Source organism: Dama dama, chromosome 12, assembly GCF_033118175.1.
Source record: "Dama dama isolate Ldn47 chromosome 12, ASM3311817v1, whole genome shotgun sequence".
NCBI classification, from domain to species: Eukaryota; Metazoa; Chordata; class Mammalia; order Artiodactyla; family Cervidae; genus Dama; species Dama dama.
The window spans coordinates 72,730,225-72,754,993 of NC_083692.1; the positions used below are offsets into that span (position 1 = coordinate 72,730,225).

A 24,769-nucleotide genomic window follows, 5' to 3' on the forward strand; every position below is an offset into this window, starting at 1 on the left:
TCTCAGGACCACGTTTGCCTGAGTACTTAATGGCCTTGGTCACCCGCATCAGTGCCATCCCTGTTTTCTTTGACTGTGTCCAACGCACTGGGTTTTGCTAATTTTCAAAGAAAGCCCACCTACTTTGCAAGAATCTCATCTGAGAAAAGTGCTTAGCTTGTAGTCAGATCTCTGGAGAAGAGGTCTTTTCCAACCTGCTGGCTGATGGATTTTTCTGTATGTTCTGTGTTTAGCCAACAGTACATCTGATCCCACATGTTGCATGATTCTTAGTTGTTCATTCATCCATCCAGTCCCCCTCAGAGCAATGAGACAGAATTTTTGAGTATGTACATTTTTGTTGCTTGGAGTTTTTTTTTTTTTAAATCTTCTCTTGGTAAAGTTCCTGGTGGTTCAGATGGTAAAGCATCTGCCTACAATGCGGGAGACCCGGGTTCTATCCCTGGGTTGGGAAGATCTCCTGGAGAAGGAAATGGCAACCCACTCCAGTATTCTTGCTTGGAAAATCTCATGGATGGAGGAGCCTGGTAGGCTACAGTCCATGGGGTCAGAAGAGTTAGACACGGTTGAGTGACTTCACTTTCACTTTCTCTTGGTAAAGATGGTGGCTGGCAGGGAAAGAGATAGGGGGTTGGAAAGTATACATATGGAGAAGATGTTGTGACTAGGTCAGTGGGTCATGCGTCCTTCTCAGTGCACAGGAGAAAGAGAAGCAAAGTTCCAAGAAAGAAAGATGAGACATCTAACCCATTTAGAAGGTATAACTGCTGAGAGAATTTGAGAGCGGGAAGTCCAGATAGATTGACTTAAAAAGTTAACACCTTCAACATTAGAACTTCCTGGTTATAGAAATTGAAGGAGCATAAACTGAGGAGTGGTACTCAGGAACTTGATGTATCTTAAGTCTCCTTTCTATCAGGAAAAATATTGCCTGTGACATATTCCTATCTTTGGTTCTCAGAACATGATATGGTCTGAGCAGAGGTGGAATCAAAGTTGGTTGCATACGTGGGAAGTACATTTTACTGAAATACATCCAGTCCGTCACATGATGTCTTTACTCACAGTCAATGCTAGTCCTCTGTTGAAGTAACCAATTTGTTTATTTTCACTTTTGAGCAAATGGGATCACTGTAACAGTACTTACTCTTTCACATCAACTGGTAAAATATCATTTGGTACTGAAACCCAGCACTTCCCCTCTATATTACTTTGGTTCAGTTGTGCAAAAAGCTAGAAAAAGAAAGCAAGATATTAATTCCAAGTTAAAGTATCTTATTGAAAATAAATGTGTTTAATAACAAAATTGAAAAGAAATTAGTGTTTTCACCCAATATAGTAGAATACTTGCATAGTTTTATAATGTCATTCTCAGAAAGATGCAAGATTATTCCTATCTAGACCGAGATTTTTCTTCCATCATACAAGAACTCAGAATTGTTACTCATATTTAACTTCTCTTACAGCCCCATTTCCTCCTCTTTATTGGTCTTTACTGAGGTCATAGTCTTGAATTTGTGATCCCACAATTATTTTTATAATTACAAACTATGTTGTTAACAGTACCTGATCAGGATGTCCCTGCCAGAGGCATCAGAGAGCAAAAATCTTTTTCAATTAGATTTACCCACAGTGAAGTCAAAAGCAGTATGAGTAATTACTAACAAAATCCACAAATCAATATGTGCTCTTTTCTAACCATTATAAATGTGCCTCCTTGGTTTCCTCTCACACTAGTTTGTTTGTGGAGGGTATCATGAGTGTAATAGACCCTCAGTGTAACAACCTTATTTGTTCTAGGACAGAATTTGGCTTGAAGCATGTGTACCTTGGAGCCCACCCAAAAGGTTGAATTACTTAGATATCAGAAAGCTCTTATTAAAAGGCAATCTCACCCTGCCAAATGGCATGATGGTATGTGCCACACAGAGAACATTGCACTAAAGCCACAGTATATAGTGAAATTTGAGTGCTTAGTTTTGCAGAAAATTGATGAGTTAAGTTGCTATAGTAGAGTATATTTTATAGCTATGGTTAAATTCCGCTTGTGTGTGTGCTGAGTCACTTCAGTCATGTCCAACTCTTCGTGACCCTATGGACCATAGCCTACCAGGCTCCTCTGTCCATGGGATTCTCCAGGCAAGAATACTGGAGTGGGTTGTCATGCCCTTCTCCAGGGGATCTTCCTGGTCCAGGGATCGAACCTGAGTCTCTTAGTCTCTTGCATTGGCAGGTGAGTTCTTTACCATTGGCGCCACCTGGGAAACCCAAATTCCCCATCCATCTACTTAATCTTCATATGTAAGTCTTTTACCAGCCTTTCTAATATATAAAAACAACGCTCTCCAAAGATGGTTGGTATTTGCGGTTGCTGTTTGTTTTCTGCACCAGGCTTGGCTAAAATTCAGGTAACCAATAGCTTAGCTATTTCCAGCTTGCTGTGGTCAATGCTGTGGAAATTATTGCTGAGATAAATATACTTCTGTGGAGAACATGATGAGCACTGGCTGAATTGCCCTGGGCTTTCATCAAACACTGGCCAGAAAGAAATATGAATGTGGGAATGTACATAACTCAAATTGTTCTCCTGTCTTAGCAATGTGGACTAAAGATGCAATTATGAATCATGACTTATGAGTTGAATTCAGGTCAGTAAAAGCTTGCCATTTCTTTCTGCTGCTAACCATAGCCTGTATCCTTTTCTTCTTTGGAACACTGTCCCAACTCCTGGGAGGGATTCAGTAAGAATAATGAGACATCTAGTAAGACTAAAATGATTTCACAGTTTGCTAGTACAGTATGAATAAGGAAACTTAGTCATCTTTTTTGAGTATGGCAAAGGTTTGTCTTGATTTTTACTCTATTTTTTATTCATGGGTCAGTCTTTCAAACTTGAGGATTTATGATAGGTTTTCTCATCTCTTCTGCAAATTGGTAAGTAAAAATGTACAAATCTTAAAAGATGAAATTGCAAATGCTAGTGGGGAGTTTTTCAAGGCAGTTTTCTCTGTTTATAAAATTAGCCTAGTAAATAAAAAATTCCTCTATGCATCCTCAAACTTCACTACTCCCAGGTGACTATTACTGAATCTATTGCTCATCTTTAAAGTAGAGAAATCTAAAGAAACAGTCCCTTATTGTAATCACTTTAGGAAGACAAAAAAACCTTGGAGAGCTGATGGTGAGTCTGAGTTATAGGAAGAACCCTAGAAGATGATACAAGTGCTTTAGTGGAAGACATTAAATTGATTAATGAAATTGATTTTTAAAATCTATTAATGTAGAGAAAAATCAGAGGATGAAGAACTAACTTTAATGAGCTCTTAAATTATCTTTTTATTTTCAATTTAATATTTTTTGTGATACTAAGAGATTCAGTGGAACCCAAGGAGCAGGGAAGTATACCCCAAGAGAAGAGAGGTTTATATTTTAATTGAAAATTTCTCATTGATGAATGAGACCAAAGGATTTAAAAGATTAACAGTAAGTGCCAGATAACAGATTTATTGGAAAAAGTAGGCTAGATAGGTGTAACTGTTGTCTCTCTCTCCATGCCTTTAAATCCTTTCTCTGGACTCCTGGATAAGTTCTTGGGCAGGTTCTGTAGCCCTTATTACTCCTTTTAAGACCAGGAACCATCTTGCCAATACTTAAAAATTCCATCTTTTGAAAATATAAAAACTCCAGATTTGCATCCAGTTATCGTTTGAGCCCTTCCCTGCTCCCCCTGCAGTTTGAAGTCAGGCCCCTCCTCAGCCACAGGCTCCTGTCTCAGGCCCCTCCAGGGCCTAGGGTCCAGCCCAGACCCAAGATGACTGAAGGGTGAGCACGTTCCATGGAGCTGGTGCAGCTGCCTTGTGACATCAAGACTTCTGTAGCTGCTACATAATTGCTGCATCTTTCTCTTCTGAGGCTCTTGGGTAGGTTTCTCCGAGAGCCCCAGGCTGGGAGCATCCAACTGCAAATCTCTTGACTTGGCTTCCCCACCTGTGCTGGCCGCTCCCTTCTGGCTGACCCCAAGCCTCCTCTGTTCCCGCTCCCCCTCCAGCTATGTGGGCCTCCTCCCTCCCCCAAGCCCTGGGTTTCTGATCTCTGCTTAGTCATTTGCCTTTCCAGGCAGGATTCCTTTCTAATGGCTAGCAGCTGGCTCATCTGTCCCTCTGCTCTGCGCCATCACTAGGCAAACATGTCCCTTGCTACATTCCAGGGACACCCAGAAGCTTCTGAGTAGTTCCTTAAAGCCCTCATTTGACTTCTGATGGGAAAGGACTCCCATCTCCTTCCCCCTGACAGCTTTCTCCAAACGAATTCTTTACCTTTCTTATCAGTGTGGAGGTAGTGGGTGGGCTAAAGCTGCACTGATTTCACAGTTTTTTCATGGATCCTCATAGCTGTCCAGCACCTTATTTCAGGATGAGAAAACATTGGCATCCTCTGAATTATTTGCATCTGGGACCTCTACTAAACTAGAGACAAAGGGGGATCCCATTTTAATATCCTTACATCATTAAAGTGGGCTTCAGGTATTTTCTTTCTTGCTTTTGGTGGTTCCCTTTATACCTGTATTTTATCCCTAATTATTCCCTTTGACCTGGTTGCTGTGGGTCTCCGGGAGAGGGTTTATGAGCACCCCTGGCCTTCATGGTGGTTGTTGGAGCCCTTCCCGCAGACTCTGGGCAGCAAGCGGAGGAGCCACAGATGGTGGTGTGCCCACACCAGCTCCTGTCCAGCCCCGCCTGGCAGGGCTTGGGAAGCCACCCAGAACCCTTCTTTTTACCCCTGAAGCACAGCATAATGGCACTGTAAGATGAATGCTTCAGTAAGCAGTAAACATGTTAATTTTTTATTTTACTATCTTTGTGGCCATTCGAGGTGATAAGATTAAAATTTATAACCAAATTATCATTCTCCTTTTAATAACTGAATATAAAAGCAGCATTGTTCTCCCTAAGTGCTACCTAGATTTCTACCTTTCTTGATTTGTTCTCTATCCAGAGGACAATAGCAGATTTTAAAGCATAAGAGAAATGTTAAAACTATACGTAACTGGCAATAGGGTTTATGAATAATTAAGTCCATCTAGACGTCCTGGTAAGAGATCATTTAGTTGGTCTTAGAATCCATACACTAGTAACAAGAAATACACCAGTTGTACAAGCTCCTCTTGGGCATTCAGCTATTCACTGAAAGAATGCTCAGTAAGAAGGGGAAAGCAGAAAACTTCCCACACAAATTCTTTTCTCAAAACGATTTATTTTTGTCCCAGAATGATATAGTTTTATCCCAAAATGATTTAGTTTAGTCCCATAGTTCCAGCATGTTCCAACATGTCAGTAACCCAGTCTGTTCTGTTGCAACTGAATTTTGGAAAGGTCATAGCAAATATTAAGGCCTAATTATTATTTCCTGAAGGTTTACTAAATTAGTAACATTGCAGGCTAATGACTCAATTTTGTCCTAATATCTTTGTTCATATTCTTAATACATATAGATTGTGTCCTGTTATATAATGTTTAATGTAGGAACACTCACAGGGAATAATTGTGGTTCTAATTCTATATTATTGTTGTTTAGTACTTTAAAATGGGAAAGTGGGAGGCTTCATATGATTTCTGTAATTAATTTTAAAACAGCATAAAATGCTGTTTGGATAAAGAATTCGTTTATGTTGGGAAGGGGAAAAAAACTTAATGCCTTTTACTTGGAGAGACTTTTATTTTCCAATTTTATCATTAGCTGCGCCTGATCACAGTTACTCAGCCAACACTGAGACTCTGCTGCAAGGCTTCCCCCACCAGAATATTCCAGTTAAAGGAAGTGAGACCTAGTGGAGAGTATTGCTGTGAGAATCTTTGCTAGGTCATAACCTCCCCACATGTACCTCCACACACACGGGCCCACTTCATCACCAATTCCTAACAAGCCAAATTCCAAAACAAAATTGGAATCTAACCACTGCTTTCCAGCTTGGTCTTCATCATCTTGTTCCAACCCAGCCTTATCTCTCACTGGGACTAGATTGATGTTAGGTGCCTCCTAATTGGTCCCCAGACCTGTCTACATGGAACAGTGAGAAGAATCCTGTATTTCTTCTCCTCAAATCCCTCAGAAGCTCCTCACCTGAAAGAAACAGACCCTGCCTGATTTAGCCCTGCCCCCTGCCACCTCATCTCTCACCCCCTGGGCTCCCCATGTTCTCACACTGCCCTCCACCCATGTCTTCCCTACCTCAGGGCCTTTGCACATGTTGTTCCTTTCACCCAGAATGCTCTTCCTCCAGATTTTGAGCTCATTGGCTTCTCCTTTTCCTTTGGGGTCAAGAGAAATATCTCCCCCTCAGAGAAGCCTTTCTAGACCCCAGTCTAGCACCCCCCACCTTCCCCGAGTTGTTTCAGGCTCCCTGTTTATTCCCTCATCAAATGTCTCCCAATCAGTTGTTATAACTGTTTGCCTCATTGGATGCCTGCTCTGTGACATGAGGGACAGGGTATTCTTGATTTATTGCTGGATCCACAGTGTGGAGAACAGTGCAGTTCATGTGGGCTCAGTAAATATCATAGTTAGTTATGCTGAGGGGAAGTGGGAGGGAGTGAATATGTGTAGCTGCTATGTATGTGGATGGATTTTTCCTGTGTAAGATTATTGGTGATCCTGTAGGGCTGTGTATCTTATCATGTCTTAATTACTTAATGTTACCATCATATTTTCTCATCAGTTTAACGTGGTTACAGATGATTTGCAAAAGCTGTTATTTCTAGTCTCAAACCTAAAAGCCTATAAAGTGTCATGTTGAAATACTTCACTTTCACTCTCTTCTTGCAGAGGAACTTTGTGCTCTACCCTAACCTAACAATATATATGGGGCTGATAGTCAGCCAGAATGCAGAATTAAAATATTTTAAAGATTTCAGTTTGTTGGTAATCCATGCCAGCCCTGACTGTGGGCCCACAAGGAGTCTTCCTTCTTCCTTGGGAGGTCCGAGTGGGCCAGGGCATTAGGCCTGGATGCCAGCAAGGCAGTGGTGCCCCCTAGAAGGCTCTGAAACCCTAGTGAGCAAACACTGGGTGCCCCTTTGGCCCCTGCATGGCTGTGACCACCTGCTGGTACTTTCTCACAGCCTCCCTCATATGGCTACTTTGGGGAACTGCAGCCTCTTCAGTGTATCTTTTCTATTAACATCTCCTGCCATGTATACCATTTCTGTTTAATATTCTCGTGTTACTGGATCTTTTTGCACCTTAAACTAGGAATTTCCTATTTTCCCCAAATATTTATATCATGTTTTCTTTCATTGTTGTGTGAGTAATCTCTCTCAAGTAAAAGGACTTGAAGTTTTCATGCTGTTGTTTCAATGTGATCTTTTCAGAATCTGTCATTATCACTGTTACTCTTTTCAAACTATAGTAATAACATCTATATTAATGATATCTATAGTAATGATTCTCCAACTAGGGTAAGGATGAACTTGGTTTTTTAAATCTAGTGATTTTAATATATGATTTTTTTTTTTCTTTCTGACTTACTTCACTCTGTATGACAGATTCTAGGTCCGTCCACATCTCTACAAATGACCCAGTTTCATTCCTTTTTATTGGCTGAGTAATATTGCATTTTATATAAGTACCACATCATCTTTATCCATTTATCTGTCAATAGGCATTTAGGTTGCTTCTGTGTCTTGGCTATTGTAAATAGTGCTGCAATGACCATTAAGTGTATGTCTTTTTGAATTACGGTTTTCTCAAGGTATATATGCCCAGGAGTGGGATTTCTGGGTCATATGATACTTCTATTTTTACTTTTTTAAGTGCCTCCATACTGTTCTCCATAGTGACTGTATCAATTTACATTGCCACCAAGTGTGGGAGGGTTCCCTTTTCTCCACACCCTCTCTAGCATTTATTGTTTGTAGACTTTTTTGATGATGGCTGTTTGGATGAGTGTGAGGTGATACCTCATTGTAGTTTGGATTTGTATTTCTCCAATAACTGGTGATGTTGAGCATCTTTTCTTGTGCCTCTTGGCCATCTACATGTCTTCTTTGAGGAGCTGTCCATTGAGATCTTCTGCCCATTTTTTGATAGGGTTGTTTTCGGTGCTCTGTGATGACCTAGAGGGGTGGGATAGGAGTGGGTGGGAGGGAGGCCCAAGAGAAAGGGGATATATGTATACATGTAGCTGATTCACTTCATTGTGCAGCAGAAACTAACACAGCATTGTAAAACAATTATGCTCCAATTAAGAAAAAGAAAAAAAATCTAGTAGTTTTAATGTATCTTAATTTTTAAGAACTTAGCTGACATAGTCAATTGAGAATTGTCTGCAGTATGAACTGATACTTGGCTTTATCTCCAGTTTAGGGTGTTTACTATGATGTGTACTTTAGGGTGTTTACTGTGATGAATCTGACATCATTCACTTCCCAAAAAAATAATTTGGATGGGGGGAGCTGATCTTTAACTTTCATTTATTTGGGCTGGCATATTATTTTTTTAACCTCTCTCTTCCTGGTCTCTCCAAATAACACAGAGTACGTTTCCTGCTGGGTGGACGTCATGGAGAATTTAAGTTCCTGCCTCCCTCTGGCTATGCCCCTTGCTATGAAGCCTTACTTCCAAAAGAAAAGATGAGATTGGAGCCTGTCAAAGAGTATAAACGTGATGCTGAAGGAGTTCGAGATCTGTTGGGTACCACCCAGTTCCTCTCCCAAGCCTCTTTCATCCCATGCCCCATAGATACCAGTCAGGTAGGTTCAGGCTGCCAACAGGAGGCATCCCATGGAGATAATGTAACAGGGTTAAATCCTCTTTGCTTCTTCACCACTGAGCTATTCTTACTATACATTTTGTAGCATTGTCATGATATATGAACAACCATTATTCTTTACATTTTCACCATATGCAACAATTGAAGTCTGAGGATTTTGCAATCCATGAGCAAGTTGAGCACTTGCTACACACCAGGCATTGTACCAGACTCTGTGAGACACAGGCAGAAATGTCTCAAGACTCTCTGGGAATTCGCAACCAAGTTGAAGAGATAAGCAAAAAAAAAAAAGTGTAATTTTTTTTTTTTAAGTCTGACTTTCAGGCTGTGATTGACTAAGGAGCACTTAATTTAAACAGATTATCTTATTTAACCAGTAAAACCTAAATACAGTAGTCATTTGTTTGCTAATAGTTTTCCCAGTTTTGCTCCTTATCAAAACATCATGCCACTTAACTTTGACTTTTCAATAAGAAGTCAGTTTTTTAAAAGACTAGTCGAAAGTCAAATAGTGCCTTTTATACATAGCTTAAATATTTTATTGCTACTTTTCTCTGTAGTCTCCTTGTATGTCATTGACTTGGTATACTTTTTCTAAAAAAAAAAAATTCTCCACGAGCTCCCCTCCTCAAACATAACTGGGATTTTTGTAAATAATGGAAACACTAATAATCATTATACTAGAGCCAGGGAGATGACACAGAAGGGAAGCAGGTCAAAGGTGCAGGCCCTTCTAAAGCAGGTGGCGATTTCTTAGCCCTAGCTTATAATCGCCAAGTAAAAGTGTCAGGCCAACGTTAGAGTCTTCCAGTTGGTCAGGAGATACTAGAAATCTGAATTTTTATATGAACTCTTATACTTCTTATGAACTATCATCTAATAAATTAAAATGGTAATAATCATTTATTGTTGCTACTGTAGTAGTAGTCAATTAGAGAAAATAAGGGGGAGAAAAGAGAACTTGAGTCCCCAGTTTGTGACCTCTGTGGAGACAGGAGCAAAGTGCTGGGAAAACATAGAGAAACTTTCCCTGAAGGTATCTGGGGAAGACACTGAGACACTGAGCTAACAACAGGAGGATAAATATTGGGGTAGTTTGTATTAAAACCTTTACCTTCTCTTCTTTTCACAACTATTTGTAAGGCCTCCTCAGACAACCATTTTGCCTTTTTGCATTTCTTTTTCTTGGGGATGGTCTTGATCACTGCCTCCTATACAGTGTCACGAACTGCCATCCATAGTTCTTCAGGCACTCTGTCTATCAGATCTAATCTCTTGAATCTATTTCTTACTTCCAGTGTATAATCGTAATGGATTTTATTTAGGTCATACCTGAATGGTCTAGTTGTTTTCCCTACTTTCTTCAATTTAAGTCTGAATTTGCCAATAAGGCATTCATGATCTGAACCACAGGCAGCTTCTGGTCTTGTTTTTGATGACTGTATAGAGTTTCTCCATTTTGGGCTTCAAAGAATATAATCACTCTGATTTCGGTATTGACCATCTGGTGATGTCCATGTGTAGAGTCTTCTCTTGTGTTGTTGGAAGAGAGTATTTGCTATGACCAGTGCATTCTCTTGGCAAAACTCTTTTAACCTTACAAGTAGCTGTGAAAAGAAGAGAAGCAAAAGGCAAAGGAGAAAAGGAGAGATATACTCATTTGAATGCAGAGTTCCAAAGAATAGCAAGGAAAGATAAGAAAGCCTTCCTCAGTGATCAATGCAAAGAAATAGAGGAAAATAATAGAATGGGAAAGATTAGAGATCTCTTCAAGAAAATTAGAGATGCCAAGGGAATATTTCATGCAAGGATGGGCACAATAAAGGACAGACATGGTATGGACCTACTGGAAGCAGAAGAGATTAAGAAGAGGTGGCAAGAATACACAGAAGAACTATACAAAAACATCTTCATGACCCAGATGATCACAATGGTATGATCACTCACCTAGAGCCAGACATCCTGGAATGTGAAGTCAAGTGGGCCTTAGGAAGCATCACTACAAACAAAGCTAGTGGAGGTGATGAAATTCCAGTTGAGCTATTTCAAATCTTAAAAGATGATGCTGTGGAAGTGCTGCACTCAATATGCCAGCAAATGTGGAAAACTCAGCAGTGGCCACAGGACTGGAAAAGGTCAGTTTTCATTCCAATCCCAAAGAAAGGCAATGCCAAAGAATGCTCAAACTACCACACAATTGCACTCATTTCACAGGCTAGTAAAGTAATGCTCAAAATTCTCCAAGCCAGGCTTCAGCAATATGTGAACCATGAACTTCCAGATGTTCAAGCTGGATTTAGAAAAGGCAGAGGAACCAGAGATCAAATTGCCAACATCCATCAGATCATCAAAAAAGCAAGAAGTTTCCAGAAAAACATCTTCTACTGCTTTATTGACTACGCCAAAGTCTTTGACTGTGTGGATCGCAACAAACTGTGGAAAATTCTTAAAGAGATGGGAATACCAGACCACCTGACCTGTCTCTTGAGAAATCTGTACACAGGTCAGGAAGCAACAGTTAGGAATGGACATGGAACAACAGACTGGTTCCAAATAGGGAAAGGAGTACATCAAGACTGTATATTGTCCCCCTGCTTATTTAACTTATATGCAGAGTTCATCATGAGAAATGCTGGGCCAGATGAAGAACAAGCTGGAATCAAGATTGCCAGGAGGAATATCAATAACTTCAGATACATAGATAACACCACCCTTATGGCAGAAAGTGAAGAAGAACTAAAGAGCCTCTGGATGAAAGTGAAAGAGGAGAGTGGAAAAGTTGGGTTAAAACTCAACATTCAAAAAACTAAGATCATGGCATCCAGTCCCATCACTTCATGGCAAGTAGATGGGGAAACAGTGACAGACTTTATTTTTTGGGCTCCAGCCCATCACTTCATGGCAAGTAGATGGGGAAACAGTGACAGACTTTATTTTTTGGGCTCCAAAATCACTGCAGATGGTGACTGCAGCCATGAAATTAAAAGACACTTGCTCCTTGGAAGAAAAGTTATGACAAACCTAGACAGTGTATTAAAAAGCAGGGACATTACTTTGCGAACCAAGGTCCATCTAGTCAAAGCTATGGTTTTTCCAGTAGTCATGTATGGATGTGAGAGTTGGTCTATTAAGAAAGCTGAGCACTGAAGAATTGATGCTTTTGAACTGTGGTGTTGAGAAGACTCTTGAGAGTCCCTTGGACTGCAAGGAGATCCAACCAGTCCATCCTAAAGGAGATCAGTCCTGAATATTCATTGGAAGGACTGATGCTAAAGCTGAAACTCCAATCCTTTGGCCACCTGATGTGAAGAGCTGACTCATTTGAAAAGACCCTGATGCTGGGAGAGGTTGAAGGCAGGAGAAGAAGGGGACAACAGAGGATGAGATAGTTGGATGGCATCACCAACTCAATGGACTTGCATTTGAGTAAACTCCGGGAGTTGGTGATGGACAGGGAAGCCTGGTGTGCTGCAGTCCATGGGGTCGCAAAGAGTCAGACACAACTGAGCGACTAAACTGAAACTGAACTTGTATTAAAACCAGAGCTGGGCAGCAGTTAAAGAGGTAAAAACAGATCTTACTTAGAAGCTCTTGCAGTAGAGTTAAGGGAACCCCATTATAGAGCTGGGGTCAGTTCTGAACACAACACAGACAGGTGGAGATTTACAGCCAAGGAACAGGGTGGGGTGGGGCGGGCATGTCAGTGATGCAAAAGTAGTAAGTGGAACATTGCGGTCGGGATGGATTCTTACTAAACTGACCTAACAGTTCTCACTGAAGGCAGGTCTGAGTGATCTGATATCACCTGGGGGAGGATGGGGGGCAAATAAATTTGATCAGACATGGTGGGTGATCAGATATAAAGGGTGTGGGCTCTCAGTAAACTGAATTAGCAAGATTCTTGCTAAAACTGGAATCCTGAAGACAAGGTCCAAGGATTGAGCCTAGAGGAAAAATAGCTCAGAAGCACCCATCTATAGATAGGGCCAAGGAGAGAGTCTTTGTCATTTGTCATATGGCATGGGAGCAGGGATAGTATACATATTATGTGTGTTATGGGGAGTACTAATAAGAATAAAGGTTACATATATAAGGGCACAGAACTGTGAGACAGTGTGACCTTTGTGGAGAATTTCAGGAAATTTGGAAAGATGTGTTTGAGAGGACTGTGATGAGAGGACTGAAGAAAGGCACTATATTCTTGATTAATACATCTAGTCTGTGTATTTGGAAAGTCAAGGGGTACTTGCAGATGCTCAAAAGGAGAGTGTTTTGATGTAGTTGTATTATTGTCAGCTCATCAGTCTGGTCACAGTGTGAAAAATAGATTGGTGGGAGTTAGGGAGACCAATTGTGAATGGTCTTGTAATGGTCCAGGTAGAAAATAACAAGGTTGAGTGATGTGAAGGAGGGGAACCTTCAGAAAGATGTTTAGGAAATAAGCATGTTGGATTTTGTGACTGATTAGTTGTGGTTGGTGGGGGGGTGTGAAAGTGGGAGTATAATGCCAAGACAAAAGACACCAAGATGGCTTTCAGGTTTAAGGCAATTGTGGACACATTCATTCAACAAAAAAGAGAAGTCTAAAATGAGAAAAAAAATTTAAGGAAAAATAATGAATTCTGCTTTGAGTCATATACTGAATTCACTTTGGTGGAAAAATCCTGCAGGCAGTTGGAATAGTGGATCTGAACTACAAGAGTTCAGGCTTGACCACCTGTGGATGGCTGAGATCTCTCAAGAAGAGAGCATAGGGAGAGATGGTCCAGAGGAAGGAGTCTCTAGAAACAGCCCCTCTTGAGTGACATGTTGTTGTTTAGTTGCTAAGTCGTGTCCAACTCTGTGACCCCATGAACTGTAGCACGCCAGGCTTCCCTGACCTTCACCATCTCCCAGTCCCTGCTCGAACTCATGTCCACTGAGTCGGGACTGCCATCCAACCATCTCATGCTCTGTCACCCCCTTCTTCTCTTGCCCTCAATGTTTCCCAGGTCTTTTCCAATGAGTTGGCTCTTCACATCAAGTGGCTAAAGTATTGGAACTTCAGCGTCAGCATCAGTCCTTGCAATGAATATTCAGGGTTAATATCCTTTAGTGACATGTAATGAATTCAACTGGGGTATCTGATCTGCCTAGATTTAATGATAAGATCTTAAGAAAACTGATTCTCGTAGTAATGACTTCTCATTTGTTGTTCCCTTTTAGGTTGTTTTACCACCTCATCTAGAGAAAATCCGAGATAGACTGGCTGAAAACATCCATGAGCTTTGGGGAATGAATAAAATAGAGCTTGGCTGGACTTTTGGCAAGGTAGGTGTTTGAGTGGCCTGGCTAGAGTGGAGGGTTGGGTTGCCTTTTACCTGGAAGAGTTCTTCAAAGGCTCAAATGATAAAAAACAAAAACCTCACGAGCCCAAACCTACTTCTTACTGAGTCCATCCAGCTCTCACTGTGTCCAGCAGCCTTGCTCGGAATTGTGTTGAACCGTGGTCAGGTGTGCCGGGGAGACTGGATCTGCATAGACAGACAGGAGACCAGGGGCCAGTCTCCTTCTTACTCCCAAATGCTGGATGTTTTCTTCAGGGAATATCGAGTGTGGTCATCCCTCAGCTCCTCCTTGAGTACCCTCACGTCTTATTTCTCTTCAGAAAAAGCTGTCCTCTCTGCATGGCTGGTGAAAAGAGGCTGATTCATTGTTGTGAATTAGAATTTGTTTATTGTGGTTTTCAGACATATCTCTAAGATTCATGGACACCCGGAGAAGGTTAAGAAATTTCTTTCACTAGAGAACCTTGTTCAAAGAGGATGTAAATGGACTTTCTTCTGTGATTTGTATAAGGTCATGTCCGAAGGCAGAAGGACCCATGATTCTAGAGCTTCCTATGACCTTGACACTCTAAAATTATGTACCGTCCAGCTTAGTTACTGAAAGGGTCCCTGCACCCCAGCATGTATATATTGATATAGCTCATAAATATTCTCTTTATATGTGACCCCCTCTCTGCTATATGCTCTTGTAATGCCACAGATTTCTCCTTTGAGAATGAATCACAGTTGGAATTAAACACTTACTTCTTTGATGATTGCATTACTGCCCATAAGACTGTATCCTATTCCAGCTCACCACTGAACTCCTAAGGTCTAGCCCACAGCCCACCACCTAGTAGACATTCAGCAAGTGTTTGTGAAATAAATGAATGAATGAATGAGTGACTTAATGTCTGGATCTGCACTGCTCAATACAATAGCTATGGGCCACATGTGGCTACTAAGCATTTAAAATGTGACTAGCCTGAATTGACTTATGCTGTAAATAGAAAGTACACGGTGGCTTTTTAAGGCTTTCTATGAAAAGCCAATATAAAATAGCTCAGAAATAATTTCTTAATTATTTGTTAAAATGGTAAGGTTTTGAATGTATTGGGTTAAGTAAAATACATTATTAAAATTCGTTTCACCTGGTTTGGCTTTTGCTTTTGGGGGATGTTTTGTTTTGTTTGGGGTTTCTTTGTTTTGTTTTGTTTGGGGTTTCTTTGTTTTGTTTGTTTGGGAATTTTTTGGTTTGGTTTGGTTTAGGAGGATTTCTGTTGCTGCTGTTTTGCTTTTCTCATGTGGTTACTAGGAAATTTGAAATTACAAACGTAGTTCCCATTGGTGGTTGTGTTTCCATCAGACAGTGCTGGTCCAGAGTCTGTAGTCCTTTATGTTCTGAAGAATGCTACCCTGCAGTGGCACCAGGGTTCTATAAATTTGGGACTGGCAGGAGCATGGTTGCCATGAATAAAGTTGCTTCCCTGGGAAAGTATGTTCTGAATGCAAACACTTGACTAGAAGCAGTGCACCGAACACAAGTCACCAGCAGCCGGGGGACTGCATGTGTCACTTACTAGAGAGAAGATCGTCTATTTGTCTACCAGCAAATAGCTGTCATTGTTTTGCCTGATACGAATTGCCTGGGCCATGACTCAAAGTGTGTCCTTTTCTGTTTCCCCAGGCAGTGCCGGTTGTGAAAACTTAAAATTGTATTCTTTCTTATGTTGTCACCTAGATACGGGATGACAATAAAAGACAACACCCCTGCCTAGTTGAGTTTTCAAAGCTGCCCGAAACTGAGAAGAATTATAACCTACAAATGTCAACTGAAACCTTAAAGTGAGTGTTTAATTGAATTGAATTTGGATTAAACAGTGAGTAGATGATTTAATGCCTTATAACTAAATTACAAACCTGTTGTCTCTTGCCTCGAAAACATGATGCATTCTGACAAAGTAGCAGAAATGGGGATTATTCATGCCACGAAAGGATTTAGCATAGTGAATAATATATCCACTGTTGTTATTTAGCATATATAGTTCTTTAGAGACCATTTGCTATTTGCCAGGGACAAGGAAAATGTAGGCAGAAAAAAGGAAGAGAAACTTGCAAAAGACTGATTGCCTCCTTTGTTGTTTAGTTGCTAAGTCATGTCCAACTCTGGGATCCCATGGACCATAGCCCACCATGCTCCTCTATCCATGGGATTTCCCAGGCAAGAATTTTGGAGTGGGCTGCCTTTTCCTTCTCCAGGGGAATTGCCTCTTTTAGTTCATGTATCATTAAGAAAAGAAGATAAGATATATAGTAGGTTCTAGGTCATAGTGGAATTGTACAACTTAACCTAAGTCTCTCTTCTCTCATCTACAAAATGAGGATAGTAATAGTTCATATCTCTTCCTAATTGTCTTAATGGTTAAATGAGATGCTGAATATTAAAAAAGGATACAGCATTTCTAAAAATCAATGGGAAAACATAGTTTAATTAACTAACATTCAACTTAAAAATAACTTTTAGCTTCTCTATGATCCCACCCACAGTTTAAACATTGATTCAGATCTTCATTTTTTTTTTAGCCCAATTTTATATCTCCCTTCTTGAATTCCCTTTGTACTTGTTACCTGTGCTCTCTGCCTAGTATTTCTCTGTTCGCTCCTTGTCAGTACAGAACTTTTTAACTTCAGGTTTGCTGGCATAGTGATGCTCTGTCAGGAGCCTTGTCTCACAGGAACCCATGTGTAATGTCTTCCATCACAGTGACCCTCCTCAAGGATGGGGCTTTCGTACCTCATGGTATCCAGCACAACTCAAGGTGCTGTGTATGGGGAGCACCCAGGAAATGGTTGCTGACTTCTGGATTTGCTATTAGGGTCCCGTCTGTCCTCTGGAATTGGAGAATCAGGATACAATCCTAATGCAGATTCGTAAACTAGAAAAGGTTTCCCAGAATGAACAAACTTTTTTTGTTTCATTCTTCTGCTATGTATTCAGGAGTTGTCAAACTAAGATCCACAAGCTTATCTAACCAGCCACCTATTTTGGTTAAAAAAAAAATGTGTATTGTAACAAAGCCAGACTCTTCATATTGTCTTGCATATTGTCTATGACTGTTTCCCCTCTGCAGTGGCAGAGGTGAGTAATTGTAATAGAGACGAGACCTAAGGACCACAAAGCCTACAACATTTCCTGTCTCACCTCTAAGAAAAAGTTTGGCAACCTCTGGTCTAAATGAATGAATATAGTCTGTTTTTATCACTTCTGATGGAGGTTGGGGCTCTCACTGTCCTCCCCCTTGCCACTGACCTTTGATTTCTCTGTCCACTACATCACAGAACTCTCCTGGCCCTGGGGTGCCACATCGCTCATGTTCACCCTGCTGCTGAGGACGATCTCAAGAAGGTCAAATTGCCCAAAAAGTAGGTGATCTTTTAATGGTTGGGAACTTTAATGCTTCAGACTTAATGTTTAAACTGGGAGGACAGGAGGTCCATGCACAGAGGCAGGGGACCGCCCGAGATACTTCCAGCACCAGGTCAGGCAGTTCCTCCAGGTGCCTGGACTGCACTCAAACCCCAAGCAGAAACTGGCTGAAGTACAGGGTTTCCAGGCTTCCTCTCTTTTTACTCCTTCTGCCTGGACCCACGCTGCTATCTACTATTGTTAGTTTTGAGCCAGAAGCTGCGGCACTCGGAAGGATAAGCTGTCACGGTCTATAAGAATAGCAGTTGGCATGAGAACTTGAATATGGTCGGTAGCCACAGCAAAGATTCACTCCTCTGGCATTGGGCCAGCCTTGTAAGTCTTGTAGAAATGGGCCTGTCTGCCAAGATTTAATTTGGCCCCTAAATCTGCATGCGTCCTTCTCATCTATACATTCCCTTGTCATGTGTTCTCACACTCTCAGATACGGGCTTGCTGGCACATCCCCTGGCTCGCTTGCTCACTCACACATGTGCCAGCCATGGGGGCACACGCATTCACACCCAGGTGTCGTCATGAGTTGAGAGCCAAGGCAGTGCCAGCTCGAATCGAATGCTTATCTCCCCCTTCCTCGCTGTGAAACCCCCAGGCTCCACTCTCAGAGGCAGCTCCCAGTGCCAGGAGCCACACGTGTGAGAGGCGGCAGCTGGAGGGGTGGTTGGGTTCAGTGCTCAGTGGTCAACACGTGGTGACCTTGCCCAAGGTCAGGCATCCCTAGAAGGCGGATGAGGGACAGTATCATGCCTACAGTAGACTGTGCATCTCCTACTGCTCTGAGGTTCTTGGGTAGAGTAGCACCAGCCTGCAAGTCATCACATTTAGGTTCTGGCCCTGATCTGAGCAGTCAGTGGCCTTGGGGTCGTGAGTGCCTCTGGACTCATTCCCACAGGACTGTGGTCAGTTGCTCTCCTGTGAGTTACTCCATGTGGACCCCTGCTTCTCTCCGTTCACGCGATGCATCTACCTGGGCTCCTGCTGACCTTTTCCCACCCTCACATTATCTAGCGAATTACAGACAACTGTGGCTGTGATTCTTGGACTGGACAGCAAACCATGAAGGTCCTTTCAGGCTCACAGACTCTCTAATGCTATGATTTTTTTTTTTTAATCCTCAGAGTGAAGGTTTAGTTTTCCAAAACTGAGCAATCATATTCTGCTGCTTTATAAGCAATCATTTGGCTCAAGGTCATGTCCTTGCCCAGTGTGTCATAACCTTTGTGTTTGTGAAGTGAGGCAAAGGAGCTTTGGGTGATGCTGAATTACACTGAGTGTGCCCGTGGTTTGCAGGGCACAGAGTAGTTTTCTGAGAAATAAGGATGGGTTTGCACAGACCATCCATTTTCTCCACTAGTCACCTCTGATCTGTAACACATATTGGCAAAAAATAGATGATGAATTAAGGGCTGCATCTAAAGACTTGAAATCAAACTGAGCTATCCTTTCTGCCAAGGGGAGAACCTGTACTTGCATGCTTAGTTACTCAGTCATGTCCAACTCTTTGTGATCCCATGGACTGTAGCCCGCCAGGTTCCTCTGTCCACGGGATTCTCCAGGTAAGAATACTGGAGTGGGTTTCCATTTCCTTCTCCAGGGGATCTTCCTGACCCAGGGACTGAACCCTTGTCTCCTGCATTTCAGGTGGATTCTTTGCCACTGCGCCATCTGGAAAACACATAGAACCTGTGACTGTAGCCTTATCTTTCTAGTATTCTGACCCTGTGCTATTGGTCAAAAATCCGAAATGGGGGAGATTTACAGTTCTGTTCAAAATATATATTTTGCATTTACTTGTAGCTACATGATGTCCAATGGCTATAAGCCAGCCCCTTTGGATTTGTCTGATGTGAAGCTGTTACCTCCTCAAGAAATTTTAGTGGATAAGCTTGCAGAAAATGCACACAATGTCTGGGCAAAAGACAGAATAAAACAAGGATGGACCTATGGCATTCAACAGGTGAGAGGTGCTGGGTCAGGCCTGATGGAGAAGCCAGGAGATATGATCATCCATCAAAAAGGCATTTTGCTTTAGTGGGTATTAGATGGGAAGGTGGAGGTTGCCTTTGCAGTCTGTTGCTCATCCCTCAGCGCATTCATTATTAATAGAATCATGGGGCTGAATGGAATTCACAATGGTCACATTGACATTAACTGCAGTAGTACATAGGCTTACATTTAGTTTGTTAGTCCAACACACTTGTGATCAGGTTGCCTTGTGTATATGGCCTCTGGCTGCATCTTCTTTTATTCCCTGTCTTGCTGCTTGTCCCATGGAAGGCTTAGCTTTCACACACTCTTCAAGGCAAAGGTAAGGCTCACATGAATCAACATCACAGCTCAGCAATATTTTTGGAGTGGTCCCAAGTGTGTACCACTGTAGGGGAAACTAGCTCAGGAGAGGGGCAGACCAGCCCAACGATAAGCCTGTGTCCCCTTACTTCAATCCCCAGGGCCAGAGCTCCCAGGCAGAGTTCTTGGCTCATCCAAAGGCAGCAGGAGAGCCCAGCAAGAAGTTAGGTGGAGTTTACAACCATGATTCAGCCCTAAAGCACCTGGTGCACCTCTCACTCTGAAATAACCCCCTCAGCTCAGTAAGGCTCAGGATCAGGGAAGTTCACAGATAGCTGTGTGCACACGTGCTCATTCATTCCTGAGCCTCTCAACCTGCACATGTCTGGAACCAAGAAGATGACAACTAGGAAACCGTGGCAGGGAAGGGAGTGGGGAATTCAAAACAGCATGTCAGATTATGATGACTCATCACTGCCATTGTCATTGTCATCTTCTTAGTCCCCACTAAGGACCGGAGAAGGACTCTCATACACATATGTGCTATTACAATGCAACAGCACCACCATGGCCTTGCCACCTTTTCAAATGTTTCTCTGTGAGCGGAGATGCCTCTCTGTGAAGGATCTGTTGTGAGGAGGCCATGACAGTTTAAATCATGCATGATCTTTCGTAGGGGAATAGTTACGCAAACCACCATCTGCCTCGCCTTGGGAATGGAGGATTCTAACTAATTTCATGACACTTCATTTTATTCACAGGCTGGCATTATTAAAATGTGATTTTTACTGCTGGCTTTGATGTTAGTACAAATTTTCCATTTATACTCATTTAATCCTGAAGTGGCAAATATGTTCATTGGTAAATATCAAGCCACTGGGAGAAGAGCTGGCAGACTCACATGAGGAAACCAGGACTGTTGCTGGGAATACGTGAGTGGGACAAGCTCTTTGTAAAGGTGAAATGCATTGTCTCAGATTCTCTTTTCTCTGGCTTCACGTAGGATTTAAAGAACAAAAGAAATCCACGTTTGGTGCCATATTCATTGCTGGATGAGCGTACCAAGAAGTCAAACAGGGACAGCCTTCGTGAAGCTGTCCGGACGTTTGTTGGTTATGGCTATAACATTGAGCCATCAGACCAGGAGCTAGGTAATGAGTGCAGATTGTTCATTCTGGCTCCAGTTTGCTAAACAGGTCTTCTTCTGGAGAAATACTGGTGTTCAGTAGGTCTAACTTGTGCTGTTAGAAATACTATTGGTGCTAAAGAACATTAAAAACAATGGTGAATTTTAGGAAGTTAGGGGGGTGGAGGGGGAACCATGCTGATCATAGAGCTGTGTTCCATTGACCAGATTTTTCTGTAGTGAGCACATCTATGACCCGGCCCCACAGGGAATAAGTTATCCTCCAGCATAGCTGAGCTTTTCGGGATAGTTGGTCCCAAAACCAAATTAACCATTATTTCTCTTATTTTCCAAACATGAATATCATTTCACTTTGGGGCAGGTAATGTCATCTCTCAAGTGAATTCTATCATTGATTAAAATCACCACCTTACAAGTATTTAACATATCACTGCCACCTCATACCCCAGGGGATACCATAGGCACATGGGGCAGTAAAAAGTGGTTAAGGGGATGGATTTGGAGTAAGACAAGCCTCAGTTCAGATCTTGGCTCTCCTCGGTTTATTGGTTGTATGAGCTTGAGCAAGTGAACCTCTCTGAGCCTGTTTCTTCATTGGTAAAATGAAGATAATAACACTGATTTCATGGGATTATTGGGAGGAAACACTGAGATTTAGTTTCTCCTGCAGAGCACTCACACAGTGAATGGTAGTTTGTGTTTTTATGACATGATGATGATGGCAATGATTCTTTTATGAACATAATGTTGTATTGACTAGCAGGACATCTGCCATCAGCCTTTGTTGTTGAACATCCTTCGAGGAGTCCTCCCTAAATATTAAAAGCCTGTGTTCTCTCTCCCCCTCCGGCAATCTCTCCTCCCTTTCCTTCTTGATAGCTGACCCAGCTGTGGAGAAAGTCAGCATAGACAAGATCCGCTTTTTCCGGGTAGAGCGCTCTTATGCTGTGAGATCTGGAAAGTGGTATTTCGAGTTCGAGGTGGTGACCGGAGGCGACATGCGTGTTGGCTGGGCCCGGCCAGGCTGCCGACCCGACATTGAGCTGGGGGCGGATGACCAAGCCTTCGTGTTTGAAGGCAGCAGGGTGAGTCTGGCTGATGTTCACCACTCCTAAGTCCAGGTTTTTCTGCTCCAAACATTTCTCCAGAAGTGAGAAGTGCTGAGTATCTGGACCTCTGGCTTCAAAAGGGAGGAGCCACCACATGGACTAATTTAGACCATAGTACACTCATCACCTAGTGTTTTGTCCCTTTGCTCTAGGGCAAAGGGGAGGGCTTGTACACTCTAGTCCTTTCTGTAATCACTTCCGTATCTACCTTGCCCCTGAACCCACAGCCCCCTCGGCAGGGGAAGCTTACAGAACACCATGCAGCCAAGCATGTGGGCCAATCTTATCACTTTGTCTTAGAGGGAGTCCAGCTCATTTACATAGCTGACTAGGTATTGGGAGACTTGGGCCACCTTTTCTGATGAGCCTTGTATACCTTGGTTTCCCACATCTATAGATAGACCACTTCTCCCTGAGCATTGTCCTTAGTAGAAAGGGAAGTATCTTGTGGAAACCAGGCACCACTGCCCATTAGGAGAAATTACTCATGGGGTCACTTCTCCAGCAGCACAGGGGCCTCTAGGACCTCCATTTCTCTAATCCCTGGGCTCTTGTTTTCTAGGGCCAGCGTTGGCATCAAGGGAGTGGGTATTTTGGACGGACCTGGCAGCCAGGAGATGTGGTTGGATGTATGATTAACCTGGATGATGCTTCAATGATCTTCACACTGAATGGGGAGCTGCTGATCACCAACAAAGGCTCTGAACTTGCCTTCGCTGACTACGAGATTGACAGTGGTAAATCCACCAAGCTCCCCACCCCTTTCCATGTCCACAAGATGAAGGAAACTCCCCGGAGAGGGGTGAGATCTTCTGCCTCCTCACTCATGGCACACTGACCTTTGCAGATCTGAAGCCCTGGGGTGAAGACAGCTCTTATACTATCATTTTTGAAGAATCAAGACAAATAATAGAGATAGTTGATATATGCAGCATAAATGTAAGTCTGAACTTCCAGAGAGATCGACCAAGGAAAGTGTTTGTTGCTCAGTTGTATCCAACTCTTTGCAACCCCATGGACTGTAGCCCACCAGGCTCCTCTGTCCATGGGGTTCTCCAGGCAAGAACATTGGAGTGGGTTGCCATTTCCTTTTTCAGGGGATATTCCTGACCCAGGGATTGAACCCCGGTTTCCTGCATTGCAGAAACTCTTTACCATCTGAGCCAGATATAGACATAGAATGACCAAGGCGCTCACCTCTAATTCCCTGCCTTGTGCCTTGGCATGGTAATGTTCCCCGGGTTTCTCAGGATTACAAAGGAAGTGCTAATTGCACTGATGTGCATTGATGTCCCTAGCAGGAGAGAAAAGTCAATGAATTAGAATTATCCTCTTATTCTGATTTGAATTGTCATTGTGAATGTTGGTATAATTGAACTTAATGTTTTGATGAGAATCACTGAAACATGGAAGTTGACTTAGGTGCTCCTTGAATGAAATAGAATTTATTCTGAGACTCAAACATGCTGTGAAACCCAAGCACAGTTGCGCTTGTTAATGGCCGGGAATAGATTACAGTCAGGTTAGTGCTTCCAGCTACACAGAGGGGCAATCGGTGCTTCTTATTTCTTGTCTACAGAACTCCCTTATGTCCACAGGCTGCTGGCACCAGGAGTAGGAACACTGGCCTGTGAGTCAGCTGGCTTGCTCCTAACAAGCTGTGGGCTCCCAGAAAGGCTTGGCTTGACTCCTCTGGGCTTTGCCTCCTTCATCTGTACCAGAAAACAGGATGATAGATCATATAAATGCCAACATCCTCCTCAGATGTAATATTCTCTGGCAGTGACTTAATACCCACTGTGACCACACCTCTGTTCTTGGTGCTCTGCCCCTCTCTGCTGCTGCAGTACAAAGGAGGAGGAGGCAGGGAGGCTTAGAGCAGAAGAGGCTGCTCCAGGCACCTGGGTTACCCTCCTGCCTCTGTTCTTCCCCTCCTGTGACATCTCGGGTTGCTTTATTTAACCTCTTTGTGCCTCCTTTCCCCGTCTGTAAATGATTGGGGTTCTGGGTAGCTCCAATTTCTGGTACTTCACAAAAAGAGACCGTCTCCTCTCCCTGAATCAAACGTTAAAAAAGATGAAATTGCAGAGGCAAGAGCAGGAGAAATGAGCATATAATTGGGGCTTCCCAGGTGGTGCTAGTGGTAAAGAACCCATCTGTGAGTGCAGAAGACATAAGAGACACAGGTTCGATTCCTGGGTGGGGAAGATCCCCTGGAGTAGGGCATGGCAACCCATTCCAGTATTCTTGCCTGGAGAACTCCATGGACAGAGGAGCCTGGCTGGCTATGGACCATAGGGTTGCAAAGAGTCGGACACAACAGAAGTGACTTAGCATGCATGCATATTTTTAATACATATAAAATATTCTTTATTTACAATGTGTTTTAGCTTTATAAATCATTTTCACACTTTGTACAGACACCTACTATCTGCCACATGCATATCAACTGGACCTTAAAAGAGCCTTAAAGATTTTTCTAAGAGCCATATATTTGGGATAATAGAAAAGCTGCAAGTCAGTGTATTTTCTTAGAAAGACAGGATGACTGGAGCAATATGGGGTCATGTTTTAATGCCTTCTAAAAAGGTTTAAAATCCGAGTTTTAAAGATGATATTTTTGGAAACAACTGGGAAAGAAGTTGCTAGCAGAAAGAACGGCCTATG

General features: G+C 42.5%; 1 protein-coding gene across 1 annotated transcript in view; it reads left to right on the top strand.

The window, feature by feature from the left end:
• RYR3 (ryanodine receptor 3) overlaps positions 1–24,769 on the top strand; it is a 379,117-nt gene that overhangs the window by 151,606 nt on the left and 202,742 nt on the right. Inside the window, exons 19-26 of the mRNA XM_061158246.1 lie at positions 8,531–8,747; positions 13,973–14,077; positions 15,815–15,918; positions 17,413–17,496; positions 19,355–19,514; positions 20,850–20,997; positions 21,873–22,078; positions 22,665–22,839. Coding sequence (XP_061014229.1) covers positions 8,531–8,747; positions 13,973–14,077; positions 15,815–15,918; positions 17,413–17,496; positions 19,355–19,514; positions 20,850–20,997; positions 21,873–22,078; positions 22,665–22,839 — 1,199 coding nt within the window. The remainder of the gene's footprint in view (positions 1–8,530; positions 8,748–13,972; positions 14,078–15,814; positions 15,919–17,412; positions 17,497–19,354; positions 19,515–20,849; positions 20,998–21,872; positions 22,079–22,664; positions 22,840–24,769) is intronic.